Genomic DNA, 21,355 nt, shown 5'->3' with positions numbered 1-21,355 from the left:
ATGGCGATGATTTGATTGGCTGAACATGGAATTGAGATGATTTGATTGGCTGAGCATGGAGTTGAGATGATTTGATTGGCTGAGTGAGGGCAGAACATTGAGGAAGGACGACGCAAATTGTGATTGGCCAGAATTAGATGATAATGTATGATGATAAGAGCGCTCCTCACTTCACACAGGTGTGATTTTTAGTTATAGTTATATAGACTAGTGCTCAGTGTGAATGGCCCTTTAAAAACATGCTCCCTCATTTTCTCCTAAAGTTGTCCTCACATAACCTAAAGTTTAAAAAAACATGTTTCCTTGTTTCTCCCTCTCTTTCATCTGTCCTCACATAACCTAGCCAGGCTATCCTATGTCACCAGTTGAATGCTCAGTGACTCCTCCTTCACTGTACCTGCTGTATGATATACTGTATAACTGTATGTGACTCCTCCTATACTGTGTGATAACTGATCCTCCCACTAGACTCCCTTCCTAGTCCTACGTGTTAAAACACGTACAGTCGACCATTTTGACACAACAGCACAGAGAACTGAACACTCTGGAAGCCTTTATGCCGCGTTGGATTAAAGTATAAAGATTAATATCGGGTAAGTGTTTTTAGGGTGTTTAATACAGTGTTTAAGACTTGTCTTAAAAGTTGAACATCCAAACTCCTTCGCTCTCATTCTGACTTTAAATGCCTTTAAATGCTGCTGAAAAGATGTTCTTCCTCAGCAGGACAGACGCCAGGCCTGAGAACATATAGAGGCTTGTATAAAGAATGAGTTATAATTCTGCTATACGTTAATAACAGAACATATAGAGCCTTGTGTAAAGAATGAGTTATAATTCTGCTATACGTTAATAACAGAACATATAGAGGCTTGTATAAATAATGAGTTATAATTCTGCTATACGTTAATAACAGAACATATATAGGCTTGTGTAAATAATGAGTTATAATTCCCTATTTCAACTGCATTTGGTGGTAGATACCAACCAATGTTTGATTGATCGAATAGTTTATGGAGAGAGAGAGAGAGAGAGAGAGAGAGAGAGAGAGAGAGAGAGAGAGAGAGAGAAAGAGAGAGTGCGACTGAAATCAGGAAACAGCCTCCTCCCTCCTCTGCTGTGGTCACATGGTTTACAGTAAACTGCTGTGGAGACTTGGCCTGGTTCCAGCAGAAGCTCTGTCAGAGTCTCCCTCTCTCTCCCTCTCTCTCTCTCTCTCTCTCTCTCTCTAGCACATGAACAAATTGGGCACGCACATTCCCACTAGGCTGAGAAAGAAATTCCACATGAACATTTTCAACTCAGCCTCATGGTGGCTCTATAACACTCTCATTGGCTACGATTGGCTTCTAAACTTTTCAGGAGTAGCCCGTTTTGTACAAATCGCCACAACTACTCAACGCAGCGTCCGATTGTGGTGAAACTGTGCATGCATATAGGCTTTGGAAGAAATGCCACTTTTCAAATCAGCCTCATGGTGGCGCTACAACAGGCCAAGCCGCGTCACACACACACACACACACACACACACACACACACACACACACACACACACACACACACACACGTTTATATTGATAAACATTTTGCCAAACATCACACACACACTCCTATCCTCCTGGTGGAGACCTGTGCCCAGAAGGGCACTTTTTCTAGTTTGCATCTGTATTGATAAGAGGAGAAAATTAAAAGACAATGAAAACACTGGATTTGTGTAAGAGAAATAATTTCTCTGGAATATATAAAGATAACTACTATATCATTCACCATTATTTTTTGAGTGGTGTAAACCACTCCTACGACTGGCTTTGTTAGTTTACGTGTCTGTCTGTCTGTCTGTTCGTACCAAAAAATTAGCATGGTTGCTATGGTCACCCAGTTCACACGGGTGTGATTTGATTACGTCAGACATTACGTCAGACCACAGCTGATCAGTCTATATAAGACCTTACACCACTCAGTTCACACGGGTGTGATTTTTTATATGTGCTGTGAACTCCACTTGACTTTTTAAAACAATTTGAGCGGTGCTATAGCCCCTCCTATGTCCAGTTGTGTGTGTCTGTGTGAATCATGGCGATGATTTGATTGGCTGAACATGGAATTGAGATGATTTGATTGGCTGAGCATGGAGTTGAGATGATTTGATTGGCTGAGTGAGGGCAGAACATTGAGGAAGGAGGACGCAAATTGTGATTGGCCAGAATGAGATGATAATGTATGATGATAAGAGCGCTCCTCACTTCACACAGGTGTGATTTTTAGTTATAGTTATATAGACTAGTGCTCAGTGTGAATGGCCCTTTAAAAACATGCTCCCTCATTTTCTCCTAAAGTTGTCCTCACATAACCTAAAGTTTAAAAAAACATGTTTCCTTGTTTCTCCCTCTCTTTCATCTGTCCTCACATAACCTAGCCAGGCTATCCTATGTCACCAGTTGAATGCTCAGTGACTCCTCCTTCACTGTACCTGCTGTATGATAACTGTATGTGACTCCTCCTATACTGTGTGATAACTGATCCTCCCACTAGACTCCCTTCCTAGACTCCCTTCCTATTTTGACACAACAGCACAGAGAACTGAACACTCTGGAAGCCTTTATGCCGCGTTGGATTAAAGTATAAAGATTAATATCGGGTAAGTGTTTTTAGGGTGTTTAATACAGTGTTTAAGACTTGTCTTAAAAGTTGAACATCCAAACTCCTTCGCTCTCATTCTGACTTTAAATGCCTTTAAATGCTGCTGAAAAGATGTTCTTCCTCAGCAGGACAGACGCCAGGCCTGAGAACATATAGAGGCTTGTATAAAGAATGAGTTATAATTCTGCTATACGTTAATAACAGAACATATAGAGCCTTGTGTAAAGAATGAGTTATAATTCTGCAATATGTTAATAACAGAACATATAGAGGCTTGTATAAATAATGAGTTATAATTCTGCTATACGTTAATAACAGAACATATATAGGCTTGTGTAAAGAATGAGTTATAATTCCCTATTTCAACTGCATTTGGTGGTAGATACCAACCAACGTTTGATTGATCGAATAGTTTATGGAGAGAGAGAGAGAGAGAGAGAGAGAGAGAGAGAGAGAGAGACAAAGAGAGATTGCGACTGAAATCAGGAAACAGCCTCCTCCCTCCTCTGCTGTGGTCACATGGTTTACAGTAAACTGCTGTGGAGACTTGGCCTGGTTCCAGCAGAAGCTCTGTCAGTCTCCCTCTCTCTCCCTCTCTCTCTCTCTCTCTCTCTCTCTCTCCATAAACTATTAGACCAATCAAACAGTACATAAACTGTTGTGTTCGACCAATCAAACTGTTCATAAAGTATTCAACCAATCAAACTGTTAAAGTATTCGACCAATCAAAACGATCAATACTGTGTGAGTGTGTGTTCAGGACCAATCAGCTGCTGTGAAAATAGGCACAAAATAGGCACCACTCAGTTCACACGGGTGTGATTTTAGCTCACAACACACTGCCATGTGTCGTGAGCCCATATAGAAATGTCAGTGTCTGCCCCTCTAACGTTCTCTGCACGTCCCTGTAGCTGTGCATGTGTGCGTGTGTGCGTGTGTGCGTGTGTGTATACAGCAAACATTGACAGTTTTCTGGTGTATTGTGACTGTAATCTGTAATAGTTTCCTGAAGACCAGAGATGAGTCAGTGTGAGGAGAGAGAGGAGGAGGAGGGAGCTGACAAACATCACATCCACAGAGCAGAGCCTCCATCTGTGTCTATGAAGAGTCATGAACCTCCTGACTTCAGTAATGAACCTGGACCTCCAGATACAACGTATGTCAATCCTCCTGTACAATATACACAACACTATAACACAACAACGTAATCTCATGCTATATTACATGAATTTCAAAAACAAGATATAACATCTAAAAATGTTGTATCAACCCTGTTCAAAGTTTATCTATACAGATTGTATTACTGTGTGTGCAGTTTGTGGTACAAATCACAGTGTGGTGTTCAGCAAACAGGCTGGCTGCTTGTGTGCATATGTGTACGGTATGTGTACAGTATGCAACATATACGTTTAAACTATCACCTGTTATTGTAGGCCTATTGTATATTTAGTAAGATTTCCTATTGCTGTGGTAACTTAAAGACTCCACCCAAGGTTACAGTACAATATGCTGAAACTTAATCAAGTTACTTCCTCCTACTGACTGCCTAGTCCTAGTCTGGTGTACTTGTGCCCCCTCTTGGCCAGGCCCTGTAACTACAGTCTTGATTCCAGAAGTCTGTACCACAGAGCAGAGTGTCCAACACCCAGCCTTCTGTCTATGAAGAGTGACACGTCTAAAGGAGGACTGATGAACTTCAGTAATGAACCTGGACCGCCAAATACACAGTATGTCCTCACGTACAATATACACAACACTACAATATACAATATACACACTATAACACTATACAATATACACAGCACTATACAATCTACACACTATAACACTATACAATATACACACTATAACACTATACAATATACACAATATAACACTATACAATATACACACTATAACACTATACACTCTACACACTATAACACTATACAATATACACACTATAACACTATACAATATACACACTATAACACTATACAATATACACACTATAAGACTATACAATATAAACACTATAACACTATACAATATACACACTATAACACTATACAATATACACACTATAACACTATACAATATACACACTATAACACTATACAATATACACACTATAACACTATACAATATACACACTATAACACTATACAATATACACACTATAACACTATACAATCTACACAATATAACACTATACAATATACACACTATAACACTATACAATATACACACTATAACACTATACAATATACACACTATAACACTATACAATCTACACACTATAACACTATACAATATACACACTATAACACTATACAATATACACACTATAACACTATACAATATACACACTATAACACTATACAATATACACACTATAACACTATACAATCTACACACTATAACACTATACAATATACACACTATAACACTATACAATATACACACTATAACACTATACAATCTACACACTATAACACTATACAATAATACACACTATAACACTATACAATATACACACTATAACACTGTACAATATACACACTATAACACTATACAATATACACACTATAACACTATACAATCTACACACTATAACACTATACAATCTACACACTATAACACTATACAATCTACACACTATAACACTATACAATATACACACTATAACACTATACAATAATACACAACACTAGAACACAACTAGGGATGGAATAACATATAGTTTTACTGACGTGATCATCTGCTTAATTACTGTGACCTTTCCAAATATGAAAACATTACATTGGCCTGCTACACATTCTGAATAGCATTACAATGTGAATTACATGAATGACAAATACAGAATATGATAACAATAGTAGACTATGACTGGTATGATTGAACATGGGTTCAATTGTTTAGGGAAAAAAACACTTTTCCTTCCTTCCTTCCTTCCTTCCTTCCTTCCTTCCTTCCTTCCTTCCTTCCTTCGATAAAAAACAAATGACCAAGAAATATTTTTGAGCAGAATTTCTGTCAACAAAAGTGCTCTCTAGTCTAGACTCTTGCTGGAGGCCTCATTCATTCAATGCCACTTTGACTATGCTTTGACCTCTTGGTTCTCCAACATCTCAATGTCACTAACAACTATATTGAATAAATGGACTTCTTCATTCACATGATAATTATAGAAACATGTCTATGATTCCAGAAGTGGTTCCAGAAGTCTGTACCACAGAGAGTCTCCAACGCCCAGCCTTCTGTCTATGAAGAGTGACACGTCTAAAGGACATCCTCCTCTTAACTTCAGAGATGATCCTGGAGCTCCACAGAGTCCACACACACAGTAGGCCTATGTCAATCCTCCTGTACAATATACACAACACTACAATACATACAATATATAGTTTATATAGTATATATTGTTCTGTTCTCTTGTATTGTTTTTGTTTGTTTTGTTTATTTGTTGTTTGTTATGTATGTTCACATTAGTATTTAGTAACAGAATGTGATAAGGATATTGGCACTAATAAGCTATAAGCTTCTGCCTGTACCTTTTCCATCACGTTAAAAGACAATGTTTAATTGTAATGTCTCTCTGAAAAAAATATATGGAAATGAACTATTCATTCATACACACAACAATAATAAGCATAACGGACAGTAGCGATCCAGATAAATATCAACCATGTTTGGAAATTGTCGTGACGTCATCGAATGTCTTTGAACAAATCGGAAGGCTTAAGATTGGATCTTTGAACCGCTCACACTAAACGACTAAAGGATAATCATTAGGGGTGTGACGATATAGTAACTGTATCGAAATATCGATTTTAAATGTAAACAGCAAGTATCGTTTTGTATCGTTTGACTTTGTATCGTAAATGGAAATAATCGGTATCGAATTGTTTTGCAATGTAAATAATCAATTTAATCAAAACTAAGTACTTGTGCATTGCATTTAGCAATTTTAAGAAGAAAAAAGAAAAAGATGGGTTTAATTAATTGTCCATTACATATGGCTACAATAATTGGTCTATCAAATAATGTGTGTAGTCTCTGTGTTCATGTCAAGGCGTGGGTTTGTCCATTATGTGTTCAAATACAATGTCCAGAGATTGTTTACTTATTCATATCCATAATATTGAATCTTTCCCTTAAAAAACCTGCACTATCCACAAGTTTCACACATATTTAATGTATTTTCTAAATAGTTACTGTATCGATTTCAAATGATTGAATTGTATCGTATCGCCATAATGAACAAATGTATCGTATCGTGATTCGTGAACCATGTATCGTGATATGTATCGAATCGCTGTTCAAATGTATCATTACACCCCTAATAATCATGTCGAACATTGGCTCTGGATCTAGGCTGGGAAACTGAATATCTGAGACAATTATGATTTCATGGAAGATGTTTCTGAACATGTATTCTATTGATAGTTTGACCTCAGATAGATCAATATCGATAGATCGATAGATCACAGTGTGGTGTTCAGTAGACAGGCTGGCTGCTTGTGTACATGTACAGTAATGTGTACAGTATATCAGTATGTGTGTAGTATGTGTACAGTATGCAACAAGCTATGTGAGCTGTGTCTATCATCTGTTATTGTACTGTATGTTTAGTAGGACAAAGTGGAGTCCTGCACACTGTCTTGATGAAGGTCTGACCGACCGAAATGTTGCATCAATAAATGTTTTGTAAGTGAAGACAGTGTGCAGGACTCCACTTTCTCCTACTCCTCCAGTTCATTGCTGCGATGCACCTGTCCCTCCGTAGGGGTCCATAAGGACTATTTTCTTCACTGTATATTTAATCAAATGTTTCTTTTCTTTTATTTCTATTTTAATCTGTTTTCTTTTTGCTGCAATGTTGAGAGAGGAAACTAAAATATGTGTGCGGCGTGCGTGCGTGCATGGGTGAGTGCGCACATGTGTTGAAGTCGTACAAAGCATTACTGATTACGTAAAATAGCTGATCTACAAACTCACAGTACATCTCACTGTGACGTGTTGTTTTGTGCTATTTTCGGTGTGCGCCGTGATTCCAAATAACTGACATCAGTCATGGCAACTGAGAACTCCATGTAGATGTAAAATAGTACTTTAAAAAAACAAATATTGAACATTTGAATTCACATGATAATTACAGAAACATTTCTATGATTCCAGAAGTGTTCACCACAGAGCAGAGTCTCCAACACCCAGCTGTGTGTCTATGAAGAGTGACTGGTCTAAAGAATGGGGTCCTAACTTCAGTAATGAACCTGGACCTCCACACAAGTATGTGAATCCTCCTGTACAATATATTTCTATTATGTTATTGCACATTTTATTACATTTTCTTGTCATGCAATGTCATGAGAGGACACTAAAAATAAATACACTAAAAAAGTATCTTTAACTAATTGACCTTTTCATTCACACAAACATTTTCTATGATGATGCTGTACAATATACACAACACTATGATATGACAACACAATAAGGTACATGCAAATTACTAAAGCACAAGTGATAATTTGTGCTTAATTTGTGCTTTAGTAATCCTGGGTGCTACGCTTCCTCTGCCAACCTGGGGGGGCAGTGGACTGACCTCATGCCTCCTTCTATGCATGAGGAGTCCAAGCTGCTTCTTTTCACCTGACAGGGGGGAATTTCCCTGGCCGGACGTAGCGCGTGGAAGAAACACGTTATTCCGACCAGTTCCTTTCCCCTCCATCAGGCGCCCCGGCTAGCCAGGGGGAGGTAGTTTTTTAGAGACCAGGATTACTGCATGTTTTTGTGAGGGTGCCTATCCTAGGGGACACGGGGAGAACATGCAAACTCCACACAGAAGGGCCCTTTCGCCAACCCCACCTCGGGTATGGGCACTGACGCGGAGGAGGGAACACGCCCACAGTGTCCCCAGCGGGAATCGAACCCAGGACCTTCTAGCTGTGAGGCGACAGCACTACCAACTGTGCCACCGTGCCCCTTACGGCACTCCATCTTTAACTATAGATTACAAATTACTATGATGTGTGCAGTTTGTGAATTAAGTTGTACAAATCACAATGTGGAGTTCAGAGGTGAAGCTGCACTATACAGACTGACTGCTTGTGTGCATGATGTCCTGTCTATGTAACACACTGTTAAATCTATCTATCTATTATTGTTTATGTTTTGTTGTGAGGGGGCACCTAATGATTGTACTCTACTATACCTGGATAATGAGACATAATACATAGTTTTGAACACAGTCTTTTTTTAATTAATGTGATAATTGTAAGAATATTTCTATGATTCCAGAAGTGTTCACCACAGAGCAGAGTCTCCAACACCCAGCTGTGTGTCTATGAAGAGTGACTGGTCTAAAGAATGGGGTCCTAACTTCAGCAATGAACCTGGACCTCCACACAAGTATGTGAATCCTCCTGTACAATATATTTATGTTATTGCACATTTTATTACATTTTCTTGTCATGCAATGTCATGAGAGGACACTAAAAATAAATAAACTAAAAAAGTATCTTTAACTAATTGACCTTTTCATTCACACAAACATTTTCTATGATGATGATGTACAATATACACAACACTATGATATGACAACACAATAAGGTACATGCAAATTACTAAAGCACAAGTGATAATTTCATAATGGCGTATCCTGCCTGTTATTATGTCATCTTGTTGAGGTGACTGTAATGGCCTCTCCTGCCTGTCACTCTCATGTCTCCATCTTGTTGAGGTGACTGTAATGGCCTCTCCTGCCTGTCACTCTCATGTCTCCATCTTGTTGAGGTGACTGTAATGGCCTCTCCTGCCTGTCACTCTCATGTCTCCATCTTGTTGACAATACAGAAGATAGAATTGAACTGGTGTTAAACCAATCCGATAGAACCACATTTATCTGAACTGGTGTTAAACCAATCAGATAGAACCACATGTATCTGAACTGGTGTTAAACCAATCAGATAGAACCACATTTATCTGAACTGGTGTTAAACCAATCAGATAGAACCACATTTATCTGAACTGGTGTTAAACCAATCAGATAGAACCACATTTATCTGAACTGGTGTTAAACCAATCAGATAGAACCACATTTATCTGAACTGGTGTTAAACCAATCAGATAGAACCACATTTATCTGAACTGGTGTTAAACCAATCAGATAGAACCACATTGATCTCTTTTGACACATTTTGACTCTACAAACAGTTTTCTGAAAAACCCTGTTTCTATGTTAGTCGTTCTCAAACTATTTCATGTCAAGGACCCCGAGAATCATATGTATTTGGCCGTCGGAGGCCAAATACATATGAAATCTGAAAATATGTTGTTCCAGGGAACCCCTAGAAGCAAAGATTTGAGTTAAAAACGTTCGCTCTGAAATAATATATATTCCAAATTTGCGCCACATTTTCACGATTTTTCTAAAATAGCAGACCTACAAGCTTGTAGCGCGGCACCGCTATATCTCAATAGCTAAAGTATAACATAATGCTTTAAACACCAAAAGGGGTTCCCACCCAGAATGGGTTAAACCAATCACTCTGTGGATGTGATGTTTGTCAGCTCCCTCCTCCTCTCTCTCCTCACACTGACTCATCTTTGCTCTTCATGAAACCTACAGTCAAAATACACCAGAAAACAGTCAATGTTTGCTGACACACAGCTACACACACACACACACACACACACACACACACACACACACACACACACACACACACACACACACACACACACACACACTAGGGCATTAACCAAACGTGATTTTTGATAGTCGACACGAATACCATCAAAATCGATTTATAGTCGATTAGTCGGCGGTAAAATATGATATTTTTTTCCATCCAATCAAGCATTAAAACAAAGTGTTCTGAAACGGCCAGCGCGAGTGAAGGATTAACTGAAAAACAGAGCCGTTGAATGCAGGCCGAGTGGAATAGTAAGAGAGTGGCGACACGCTTTGATCTCACCACAAAGCGGGTGCCTATGGGCTATAGTTCCAAACATAGGAACTATCCCATTGAGATATAATGAGCACTTCCGCATTCCATTGTTACAATGGGAGTCAACGCTAGTGCCGCCACTCTCTTACTAGATTACGCTGAATGCCGCTCTGATTGGCCGAAATTCACATCAGCTGTTAAAAGTCAAGTCAAAGTTGCAAGTCCACAATGACTCACGGATGGACGCGCTGTGAGCTTGTAGATCTGCTATTTCTGATGCGCAAGACCTTTCTACGGCGCAGCATAGCATGTTACGTTGTTGAAAATGTTTGTTCAGTTGGAGAGTGGAGAGTAGCTGGAAGGTTGGTGTGAGGAGATTGGAAGGAGGTGGCAGCTCGTGTTTGTTGCGGTGGGAATGGAGTCGGCAGCCGAGAGCCAAGGCCAAGAAAGTGATGGAAATCATGCGAGTGGAAGCAAAAATGAAAGGAAAAGAAAGAAAGCAGCAAACAGAAGCAGTTCGGAAAGTGACCAAGCAGAGGAAACGGAGAAATACGTGGTGGGAATGAAAGCAAAGGCTAAAGTTGATGGCATCTTCAGTGACCAACATGCAGTTGGGAAGTTCCTTGTGAGGAAAGTTGGGGAAATAAAGTCACTGAGATCCACCAGGAGTGGGATAGTGATATTCGAGTGCAGCAATCAGGACCAGATGGAAGCAGCCTTATGGATAGAGACATATCAGAAATGTCCAGTAATTGTATTTCGCCTGGGAGAGAAAGAAAGCAAGGGAGTGATAAGCGGCGTCCCATTGCATGTTGATGTAAGCGAGTTTGCCATGGAAGTTGAAGGAGTGTGCGATGCAAGAAGGCTGACACGATACAGAGACGGGAAACGAGAAGAGAGCCAATCCGTATGTATCTCGTTTACAGGGAGTAGTGTACCACAGAGTGTGCTCTTCGAGTACATATGCTACAGAGTCAGACCATATGAAAGAGCACCTCTCAGGTGCTTTTGCTGTCAAGCATACGGGCACGTAGCTGCAGTGTGCAGGGAAAAGAGAAGATGTGGGAGGTGTGGAGATGAAAAGTGTAAGGAGGACTGTGAAGAAAGGCATGAGAAAGCAAAGTGTGTTCACTGTGGTGGGGAGCATTTTGCGGGATCAGCACGTTGTCCCAGGAGAGAGAAAGAAATGAAGGTGAGCAGGGTTAGGACAGAAGACAGGAAGGGACTGTCATATGCCGAAGCGGTAAAAAGAGTAGAGATCAACAACAACACTGAGAGGGAAGTACAGCAGGAAACGGAGAGGAAAAGCAATAAAACGGACACAAACATTTGCATGGACAAGAAGAGATTTTTGGCGTTCGTCGCAATGGTCATCAATTGTGCGGTAGATATTCAGACCAAATCAGAGAGGATCAAGATGATATTGGAAGCGGCTAAAAGATTTTTGGATGTACTGGATGTCACTGGCGAAGACTTGGACAATATGTTAAGGGAAGGTTGCACATCATCTCAGGCCTCAGGGTCTGGGAGGTAGGAATGGTCAGAAATGGAAGGGGAGTACTTTGGGTGGACTCTTTTCTTTTTTTTGTTTATATTATTCATTATATTGCATCTTGGAGTTTAACTCTCCAGTCCAGTCGGTGGCGGTATACACCTTAGTAAATGGGTAGCAACCCGCCATAAAACCCCCAAAGAAGAAGAAGAAGAAGAAGAGTGGAGAGTAGAGACGCGGAGAGTTTGAAATGGCGTCAGGACACGACTCCGAAGAAATGACAAGCGAGGATGGAGAACGGGAAATTGATCCAGATAGGGACAAAGAACATGGAAGTGAAAACAAAAGGAAAAGGAGGATATCTTCAGAAAGTGACCAAGAGCAGGGGGATTTTGTTGTCGGGTTGAGAGCAGGGAAGCAGCTAGACGGCATCTTCAGTGAGCCACAAGTTGTGGCAAAGAGTGTGGAGCGGAATATTGGAAAAGTCAAGTCAGTGAGGATCACCAGAACAGGACTCGTAATAATTGAATGCACGGACGCTGATCAGATGAGGCAAGCTCTACGTACTAGGGCATTCCGTGGATGTCCAGTGACTACTATGAGGTTGGGAGGAGCAAAAAAGAGAATTAAGGGAGTGATCAGTGGCGTTCCATTTACAGTAAAGTCTGACGAGTTTCTTGATGTTGAAGGAGTACGGGATGCAAAGCGGCTCACACGGTTTAGAGATGGGGAAAGAGAAGAGACCAAGTCTGTTTGCCTAACTTTTGAAGTGGACATGCTTCCAGAGCGAGTGTATTGCCATTACTTGAGCTACAGGGTGCGGCTGTTTGAAAGAGCACCACTCCGGTGCTTCTGCTGTCAAATGTATGGACATGTCGCGGCAGTATGTAGGGGGATTAAAAGATGCCCGAGGTGCAGTGAGGAAAACTGCGAGGGTTGCAGTGAAAAACCAGCAAAGTGCCTGCATTGTGGGGGAGAACACTATACAGGGTCAGCGCAGTGTCCTAAGAAGGCAAAGGAAATCAAAGTGGAAAAGGTTAGAACTGGAAAGAAGGACATGTCCTATGCCGAAGCAGTGAAGAGAGTGGAGGAAAGTGAAGTAAGGAGAGAGGCAGGAGTTGCAGAGGAACAAAAGAGAAATGCAGCTGAGCCTGAGGGCATCTGTATGGACAAAACAAGTTTTTTGGCGTTTATCGCTATGATAATTAATTGTGCAGTAGAGATCAAAGGGAAGTCGGAGAGAATTAAAATGATTTTGGATGCGGCAAAGAGATTCCTGAAAATTGATGACGTCAGTGGAGAGGACCTGGACAGTGTGCTGAGAGAGGGATTCATGCCTACTCCGGGCCCGGAGTAGGAGGCACTTAACAGAATGGATAATGCTTGATGGGGATGGGATTATTGAAATAGTCTTTTTTACCTAGTTTTGTTTATGGACAGAAGATATGGAAGGAGATCACTTTGGGTGGACTTTTTATTTATTTTGTAAGTAGGAGTAAGAGTATAGTAACTCTAAGAATACAGTAGGTGGCGGTAATGCACAGATTTGTTTGCCAACCGCCAATAAACACCACTAGAAGAAGAAGAAGAAGAGTGGAGAGTAGACGGAGGAGGAGGAGGAATGAACGATGCGATAATTTTCATCCACCCCTAAATGTTCAACAACAAGTTACAACCACAGTTCCTTTGTTTTTTAGAAGGAGCTACAAGCTAGGAGGGGGTTATGATTACATACTAGGCTTGCTAGCTAGCAGGCTTGCCAGGCTATGAATCAGATGATCAACTACTTCACTCCACCGCGACTATTATAACTATGATCGCGCGGCATAGCTGTTTGTTTTTAATAATGCCGCACGCCTGCACTTTTGTTGGATAAGCATGAAGAAAGATTAATAAGAGAAATAATCATGAAATCACGGCAAGGGCTACTGTAGTTTGACTGTCACCAAACTGGATATTATTGGGCAGAGTGAGGAGGGAGTCGAGGGACTCCTGCTATACTACTCTACCGGACGAAACGACGACACGTCTCCAATCTAACTTGTTGAACAAACTACAGTAATAAACTCACCAATAGTAAAAGTATTTACACACTGTAGTTGTCCCCATTGAGCGTATGAGCCTATGAGGCATATGCTGTTTGAAAATCTGTCTTAAATGCTGCCAGTGCCATCGCAGCACACCGCACCTACACGAGTGACGGTGACGGCAAAACCCACGTACAGTCGGCTTGTATATGATATGAAAACAATCAGCCAGGAATGGATTAGTACTTAAGTTGGAGAACTACCAACACAACCACAGAGCTCACAGCTGCATGTCTGCTGTAAAAAAATAAAATAATATTAACGATTACCCGATTTTTTATTTACAGTGTCGACTACCGTTTTGCTATTCGACTAGTCGACTAATCGATTTTTATGTTAATGCCCTAACACACACACACACACACACACACACACAGGCACGGACTGGCTAAGAAAATCGGCCCTGGCATCTCTGATGGTCAACGGCCCTATGACGTCATTACTGCATGTCAAACATCACACCCGATTATGTCTCACATTCACTTACTCTACTATACCTGGATAATGAGACGTCACATAATACATAGTTTTGAACACAGTCTTTTTTTAATTAATGTGATAATTGTAAGAATATTTCTATTATTCCAGAAGTGTTCACCACAGAGCAGAGTCTCCAACACCCAGCCTTCTGTCTGTGAAGAGTGACCGGTCTAAAGGATTGGGTCCTAACTTCAGTACTGAACCTGGACCTCCAGACAAGTATGTGAATCCTCCTGTACAATTTACACACTATACAATATACACAACACTATGATATGACTCAATGGTTTTCAGCTTTCAGGAAGAAATTTAAAGCATACACAGAGAAGACATATTTGAATATTATAGCCACACCTGGGGGTCCATTAGAGTAATGTTAACGCCATAGACACATACAATACTGTACCATCTTTAAGTTTATAATTTTTATCCCACGATTTTGCAACCCAGTTTTTTCACCCAGTGCCAATTATCTAATGTGATCCTGGGCGCTGCGCTTCCTCTGCCAACCTGGGGGGGCAGTGGACTGACCTCATGCCTCCTTCTATGCATGAGGAGTCCAAGCTGCTTCTTTTCACCTGACAGGGGGGAATTTCCCTGGTCGGACGTAGCGCGTGGAAGAAACACGTTATTCCGACCAGTTCCTTTCCCCTCCATCAGGCGCCCCGGCTAGCCAGGGGGAGGTAGTTTTTTAGAGACCAGGATTACTGCATGTTTTTGTGAGGGTACCTATCCTAGGGGACACGGGGAGAACATGCAAACTCCACACAGAAGGGCCCTTTCGCCAACCCCACCTCGGGTATGGGCACTGATGACGCGGAGGAGGGAACACGCCCACAGTGTCCCCAGCGGGAATCGAACCCAGGACCTTCTAGCTGTGAGGCGACAGCACTACCAACTGTGCCACCGTGCCCCTTACGGCACTCCATCTTTAACTATAGATTACAAATTACTATGATGTGTGCAGTTTGTGAATTAAGTTGTACAAATCACAATGTGGAGTTCAGAGGTGAAGCTGCACTATACAGACTGACTGCTTGTGTGCATGATGTCCTGTCTATGTAACACACTGTTAAATCTATCTATCTATCTATTATTGTTATGTTTCCTTTGTTTATGTTGTGAGGGGGCACCTAATGATTGTACTCTACTATACCTGGATAATGAGACATAATACATAGTTTTGAACACAGTCTTTTTTTAATTAATGTGATAATTGTAAGAATATTTCTATGATTCCAGAAGTGTTCACCACAGAGCAGAGTCTCCAACACCCAGCTGTGTGTCTATGAAGAGTGACTGGTCTAAAGAATGGGGTCCTAACTTCAGCAATGAACCTGGACCTCCACACAAGTATGTGAATCCTCCTGTACAATATATTTATGTTATTGCACATTTTATTACATTTTCTTGTCATGCAATGTCATGAGAGGACACTAAAAATAAATAAACTAAAAAAGTATCTTTAACTAATTGACCTTTTCATTCACACAAACATTTTCTATGATGATGATGTACAATATACACAACACTATGATATGACAACACAATAAGGTACATGCAAATTACTAAAGCACAAGTGATAATTTCATAATGGCGTATCCTGCCTGTTATTATGTCATCTTGTTGAGGTGACTGTAATGGCCTCTCCTGCCTGTCACTCTCATGTCTCCATCTTGTTGAGGTGACTGTAATGGCCTCTCCTGCCTGTCACTCTCATGTCTCCATCTTGTTGAGGTGACTGTAATGGCCTCTCCTGCCTGTCACTCTCATGTCTCCATCTTGTTGAGGTGACTGTAATGGCCTCTCCTGCCTGTCACTCTCATGTCTCCATCTTGTTGACAATACAGAAGATAGAATTGAACTGGTGTTAAACCAATCCGATAGAACCACATTTATCTGAACTGGTGTTAAACCAATCAGATAGAACCACATGTATCTGAACTGGTGTTAAACCAATCAGATAGAACCACATTTATCTGAACTGGTGTTAAACCAATCAGATAGAACCACATTTATCTGAACTGGTGTTAAACCAATCAGATAGAACCACATTTATCTGAACTGGTGTTAAACCAATCCGATAGAACCACATTTATCTGAACTGGTGTTAAACCAATCAGATAGAACCACATTTATCTGAACTGGTGTTAAACCAATCAGATAGAACCACATTTATCTGAACTGGTGTTAAACCAATCAGATAGAACCACATTTATCTGAACTGGTGTTAAACCAATCAGATAGAACCACATTTATCTGAACTGGTGTTAAACCAATCAGATAGAACCACATTTATCTGAACTGGTGTTAAACCAATCAGATAGAACCACATTTATCTGAACTGGTGTTAAACCAATCAGATAGAACCACATTGATCTCTTTTGACACATTTTGACTCTACAAACAGTTTTCTGAAAAACCCTGTTTCTATGTTAGTCGTTCTCAAACTATTTCATGTCAAGGACCCCGAGAATCATATGTATTTGGCCGTCGGAGGCCAAATACATATGAAATCTGAAAATATGTTGTTCCAGGGAACCCCTAGAAGCAAAGATTTGAGTTAAAAACGTTCGCTCTGAAATAATATATATTCCAAATTTGCGCCACATTTTCACGATTTTTCTAAAATAGCAGACCTACAAGCTTGTAGCGCGGCACCGCTATATCTCAATAGCTAAAGTATAACATAATGCTTTAAACACCAAAAGGGGTTCCCACCCAGAATGGGTTAAACCAATCACTCTGTGGATGTGATGTTTGTCAGCTCCCTCCTCCTCTCTCTCCTCACACTGACTCATCTTTGCTCTTCATGAAACCTACAGTCAAAATACACCAGAAAACAGTCAATGTTTGCTGACACACAGCTACACACACACACACACACACACACACACACACACACACACACACACACACACACACACACACAGGCACGGACTGGCTAAGAAAATCGGCCCTGGCATCTCTGATGGTCAACGGCCCTATGACGTCATTACTGCATGTCAAACATCACACCCGATTATGTCTCACATTCACTTACTCTACTATACCTGGATAATGAGACGTCACATAATACATAGTTTTGAACACAGTCTTTTTTTAATTAATGTGATAATTGTAAGAATATTTCTATTATTCCAGAAGTGTTCACCACAGAGCAGAGTCTCCAACACCCAGCCTTCTGTCTGTGAAGAGTGACCGGTCTAAAGGATTGGGTCCTAACTTCAGTAATGAACCTGGACCTCCAGACAAGTATGTGAATCCTCCTGTACAATTTACACACTATACAATATACACAACACTATGATATGACTCAATGGTTTTCAGCTTTCAGGAAGAAATTTAAAGCATACACAGAGAAGACATATTTGAATATTATAACCACACCTGGGGGTCCATTAGAGTAATGTTAACACCATAGACACATACAATACTGTACTGTACCATCTTTAAGTTTATAATTTTTATCCCACGATTTTGCAACCCAGTTTTTTCACCCAGTGCCAATTATCTAATGTGATCCTGGGCGCTACGCTTCCTCTGCCAACCTGGGGGGGCAGTGGACTGACCTCATGCTTCCTTCTATGCATGAGGAGTCCAAGCTGCTTCTTTTCACCTGACAGGGGGGAATTTCCCTGGTCGGACGTAGCGCGTGGAAGGAACACGTTATTCCGACCAGTTCCTTTCCCCTCCATCAGGTGCCCCGGCTAGCCAGGGGGAGGTAGTTTTTTAGAGACCAGGATTACTGCATGTTTTTGTGAGGGTACCTATCCTAGGGGACACGGGGAGAACATGCAAACTCCACACAGAAGGGCCCTTTCGCCAACCCCACCTCGGGTATGGGCACTGATGACGCGGAGGAGGGAACACGCCCACAGTGTCCCCAGCGGGAATCGAACCCAGGACCTTCTAGCTGTGAGGCGACAGCACTACCAACTGTGCCACCGTGCCCCTTACGGCACTCCATCTTTAACTATAGATTACAAATTACTATGATGTGTGCAGTTTGTGAATTAAGTTGTACAAATCACAATGTGGAGTTCAGAGGTGAAGCTGCACTATACAGACTGACTGCTTGTGTGCATGATGTCCTGTCTATGTAACACACTGTTAAATCTATCTATCTATTATTGTTATGTTTCCATTGTGTATGTTGTGAGGGGACACCTAATGATTGTACTCTACTATACCTGGATAATGAGACATAATACATAGTTTTGAACACAGTCTTTTTTAAATTAATGTGATAATTGTAAGAATATTTATATGATTCCAGAAGTGTTCACCACAGAGCAGAGTCTCCAACACCCAGCCTTCTGTCTGTGAAGAGTGACCGGTCTAAAGGATTGGGTCCTAACTTCAGTAATGAACCTGGACCTCCAGACAAGTATGTGAATCCTCCTGTACAATTTACACACTATACAATATACACAACACTATGATATGACTCAATGGTTTTCAGCTTTCAGGAAGAAATTTAAAGCATACACAGAGAAGACATATTTGAATATTATAACCACACCTGGGGGTCCATTAGAGTAATGTTAACGCCATAGACACATACAATACTGTACTGTACCATCTTTAAGTTTATAATTTTTATCCCACGATTTTGCAACCCAGTTTTTTCACCCAGTGCCAATTATCTAATGTGATCCTGGGTGCTGCGCTTCCTCTGCCAACCTGGGGGGGCAGTGGACTGACCTCATGCCTCCTTCTATGCATGAGGAGTCCAAGCTGCTTCTTTTCACCTGACAGGGGGGAATTTCCCTGGTCGGACGTAGCGCGTGGAAGGAACACGTTATTCCGACCAGTTCCTTTCCCCTCCATCAGGCGCCCCGGCTAGCCAGGGGGAGGTAGTTTTTTAGAGACCAGGATTACTGCATGTTTTTGTGAGGGTACCTATCCTAGGGGACACGGGGAGAACATGCAAACTCCACACAGAAGGGCCCTTTCGCCAACCCCACCTCGGGTATGGGCACTGATGACGCGGATGAGGGAACACGCCCACAGTGTCCCCAGCGGGAATCGAACCCAGGACCTTCTAGCTGTGAGGCGACAGCACTACCAACTGTGCCACCGTGCCCCTTACGGCACTCCATCTTTAACTATAGATTACAAATTACTATGATGTGTGCAGTTTGTGAATAAGCCTATCTCACAGAATTTCCCCGCCCCCCTAAATACGCCCCCTTTCGGGGTTAGTGGTGATAGCGTGACGTCACTCCATAGACGCTACATGTTAAAAGAGGTTATTTAAGAAGTCTACAACTTTTGTTTTCTCAAGGTAAGGTTTGTTCTATCTGCTCGACCTGATTTACCATCTTGTTTGCTTCATAATAATATTGGTCTGTCACATTTTTACATTAGAAAATGTACTTAGATTCTCCAGAGAAAAAAACGTGTAAATGCCCATGTTAAAGTCACCACTATTTACCGGAAGTGGGCGTGAAAAACGGGCTGTGAGATAGGCCTATTAAGTTGTACAAATCACAATGTGGAGTTCAGAGGTGAAGCTGCACTATACAGACTGACTGCTTGTGTGCATGATGTCCTGTCTATGTAACACACTGTTAAATCTATCTATCTATTATTGTTATGTTTCCATTGTGTATGTTGTGAGGGGACACCTAATGATTGTACTCTACTATACCTGGATAATGAGACATAATACATAGTTTTGAACACAGTCTTTTTTTAATTAATGTGATAATTGTAAGAATATTTCTATGATTCCAGAAGTGTTCACCACAGAGCAGAGTCTCCAACACCCAGCTGTGTGTCTATGAAGAGTGACTGGTCTAAAGAATGGGGTCCTAACTTCAGTAATGAACCTGGACCTCCACACAAGTATGTGAATCCTCCTGTACAATATATTTCTATTATGTTATTGCACATTTTATTACATTTTCTTGTCATACAATGTCATGAGAGGACACTAAAAATAAAGAAACTAAAAAAGTATCTTTAACTAATTGACCTTTTCATTCACACAAACATTTTCTATGATGATGATGTACAATATACACAACACTATGATATGACAACACAATAAGGCACATGCAAATTACTAAAGCACAAGTGATAATTTCATAATGGCGTATCCTGCCTGTTATTATGTCATCTTGTTGAGGTGACTGTAATGGCCTCTCCTGCCTGTCACTCTCATGTCTCCATCTTGTTGAGGTGACTGTAATGGCCTCTCCTGCCTGTCACTCTCATGTCTCCATCTTGTTGAGGTGACTGTAATGGCCTCTCCTGCCTGTCACTCTCATGTCTCCATCTTGTTGACAATACAGAAGATAGAATTGAACTGGTGTTAAACCAATCCGATAGAACCACATTTATCTGAACTGGTGTTAAACCAATCAGATAGAACCACATTTATCTGAACTGGTGTTAAACCAATCAGATAGAACCACATTTATCTGAACTGGTGTTAAACCAATCAGATAGAACCACATTTATCTGAACTGGTGTTAAACCAATCAGATAGAACCACATTGATCTCTTTTGACACATTTTGACTCTACAAACAGTTTTCTGAAAAACCCTGTTTCTATGTTAGTCGTTCTCAAACTATTTCATGTCAAGGACCCCGAGAATCATATGTATTTGGCCGTCGGAGGCCAAATACATATGAAATCTGAAAATATGTTGTTCCAGGGAACCCCTAGAAGCAAAGATTTGAGTTAAAAACGTTCGCTCTGAAAGAATATATATTC

General features: G+C 40.8%; 2 protein-coding genes across 2 annotated transcripts in view; both read left to right on the top strand.

Annotated features, from left to right (window-relative positions):
• LOC306938122 (protein NLRC3-like) overlaps positions 1-21,355 on the top strand; it is a 359,664-nt gene that overhangs the window by 309,962 nt on the left and 28,347 nt on the right. Inside the window, exons 2-3 of the mRNA XM_079522136.1 lie at positions 7,798-7,908; positions 20,373-20,480. Of these exons, the coding sequence (XP_079378262.1) occupies positions 7,798-7,908; positions 20,373-20,480 (219 nt within the window). The remainder of the gene's footprint in view (positions 1-7,797; positions 7,909-20,372; positions 20,481-21,355) is intronic.
• LOC306938670 (uncharacterized protein) lies at positions 2,572-5,966 on the top strand (the record flags this gene model as incomplete). Its single annotated transcript, XM_079522937.1, has 4 exons — positions 2,572-2,635; positions 3,640-3,793; positions 4,224-4,364; positions 5,828-5,966. The coding sequence occupies exons 2-4, from the start codon at positions 3,657-3,659 to the stop codon at positions 5,964-5,966; spliced, it is 417 nt and encodes a 138-aa protein (XP_079379063.1). The 5' UTR covers positions 2,572-2,635; positions 3,640-3,656.

The sequence above is a fragment of the Electrona antarctica genome (assembly GCF_951216825.1).
Source record: "Electrona antarctica genome assembly, chromosome: 15".
NCBI classification, from domain to species: domain Eukaryota; kingdom Metazoa; phylum Chordata; class Actinopteri; order Myctophiformes; family Myctophidae; genus Electrona; species Electrona antarctica.
Note: the sequence above shows the minus strand (reverse complement) of the source record. Positions and strands in the feature narration are given on the sequence as shown.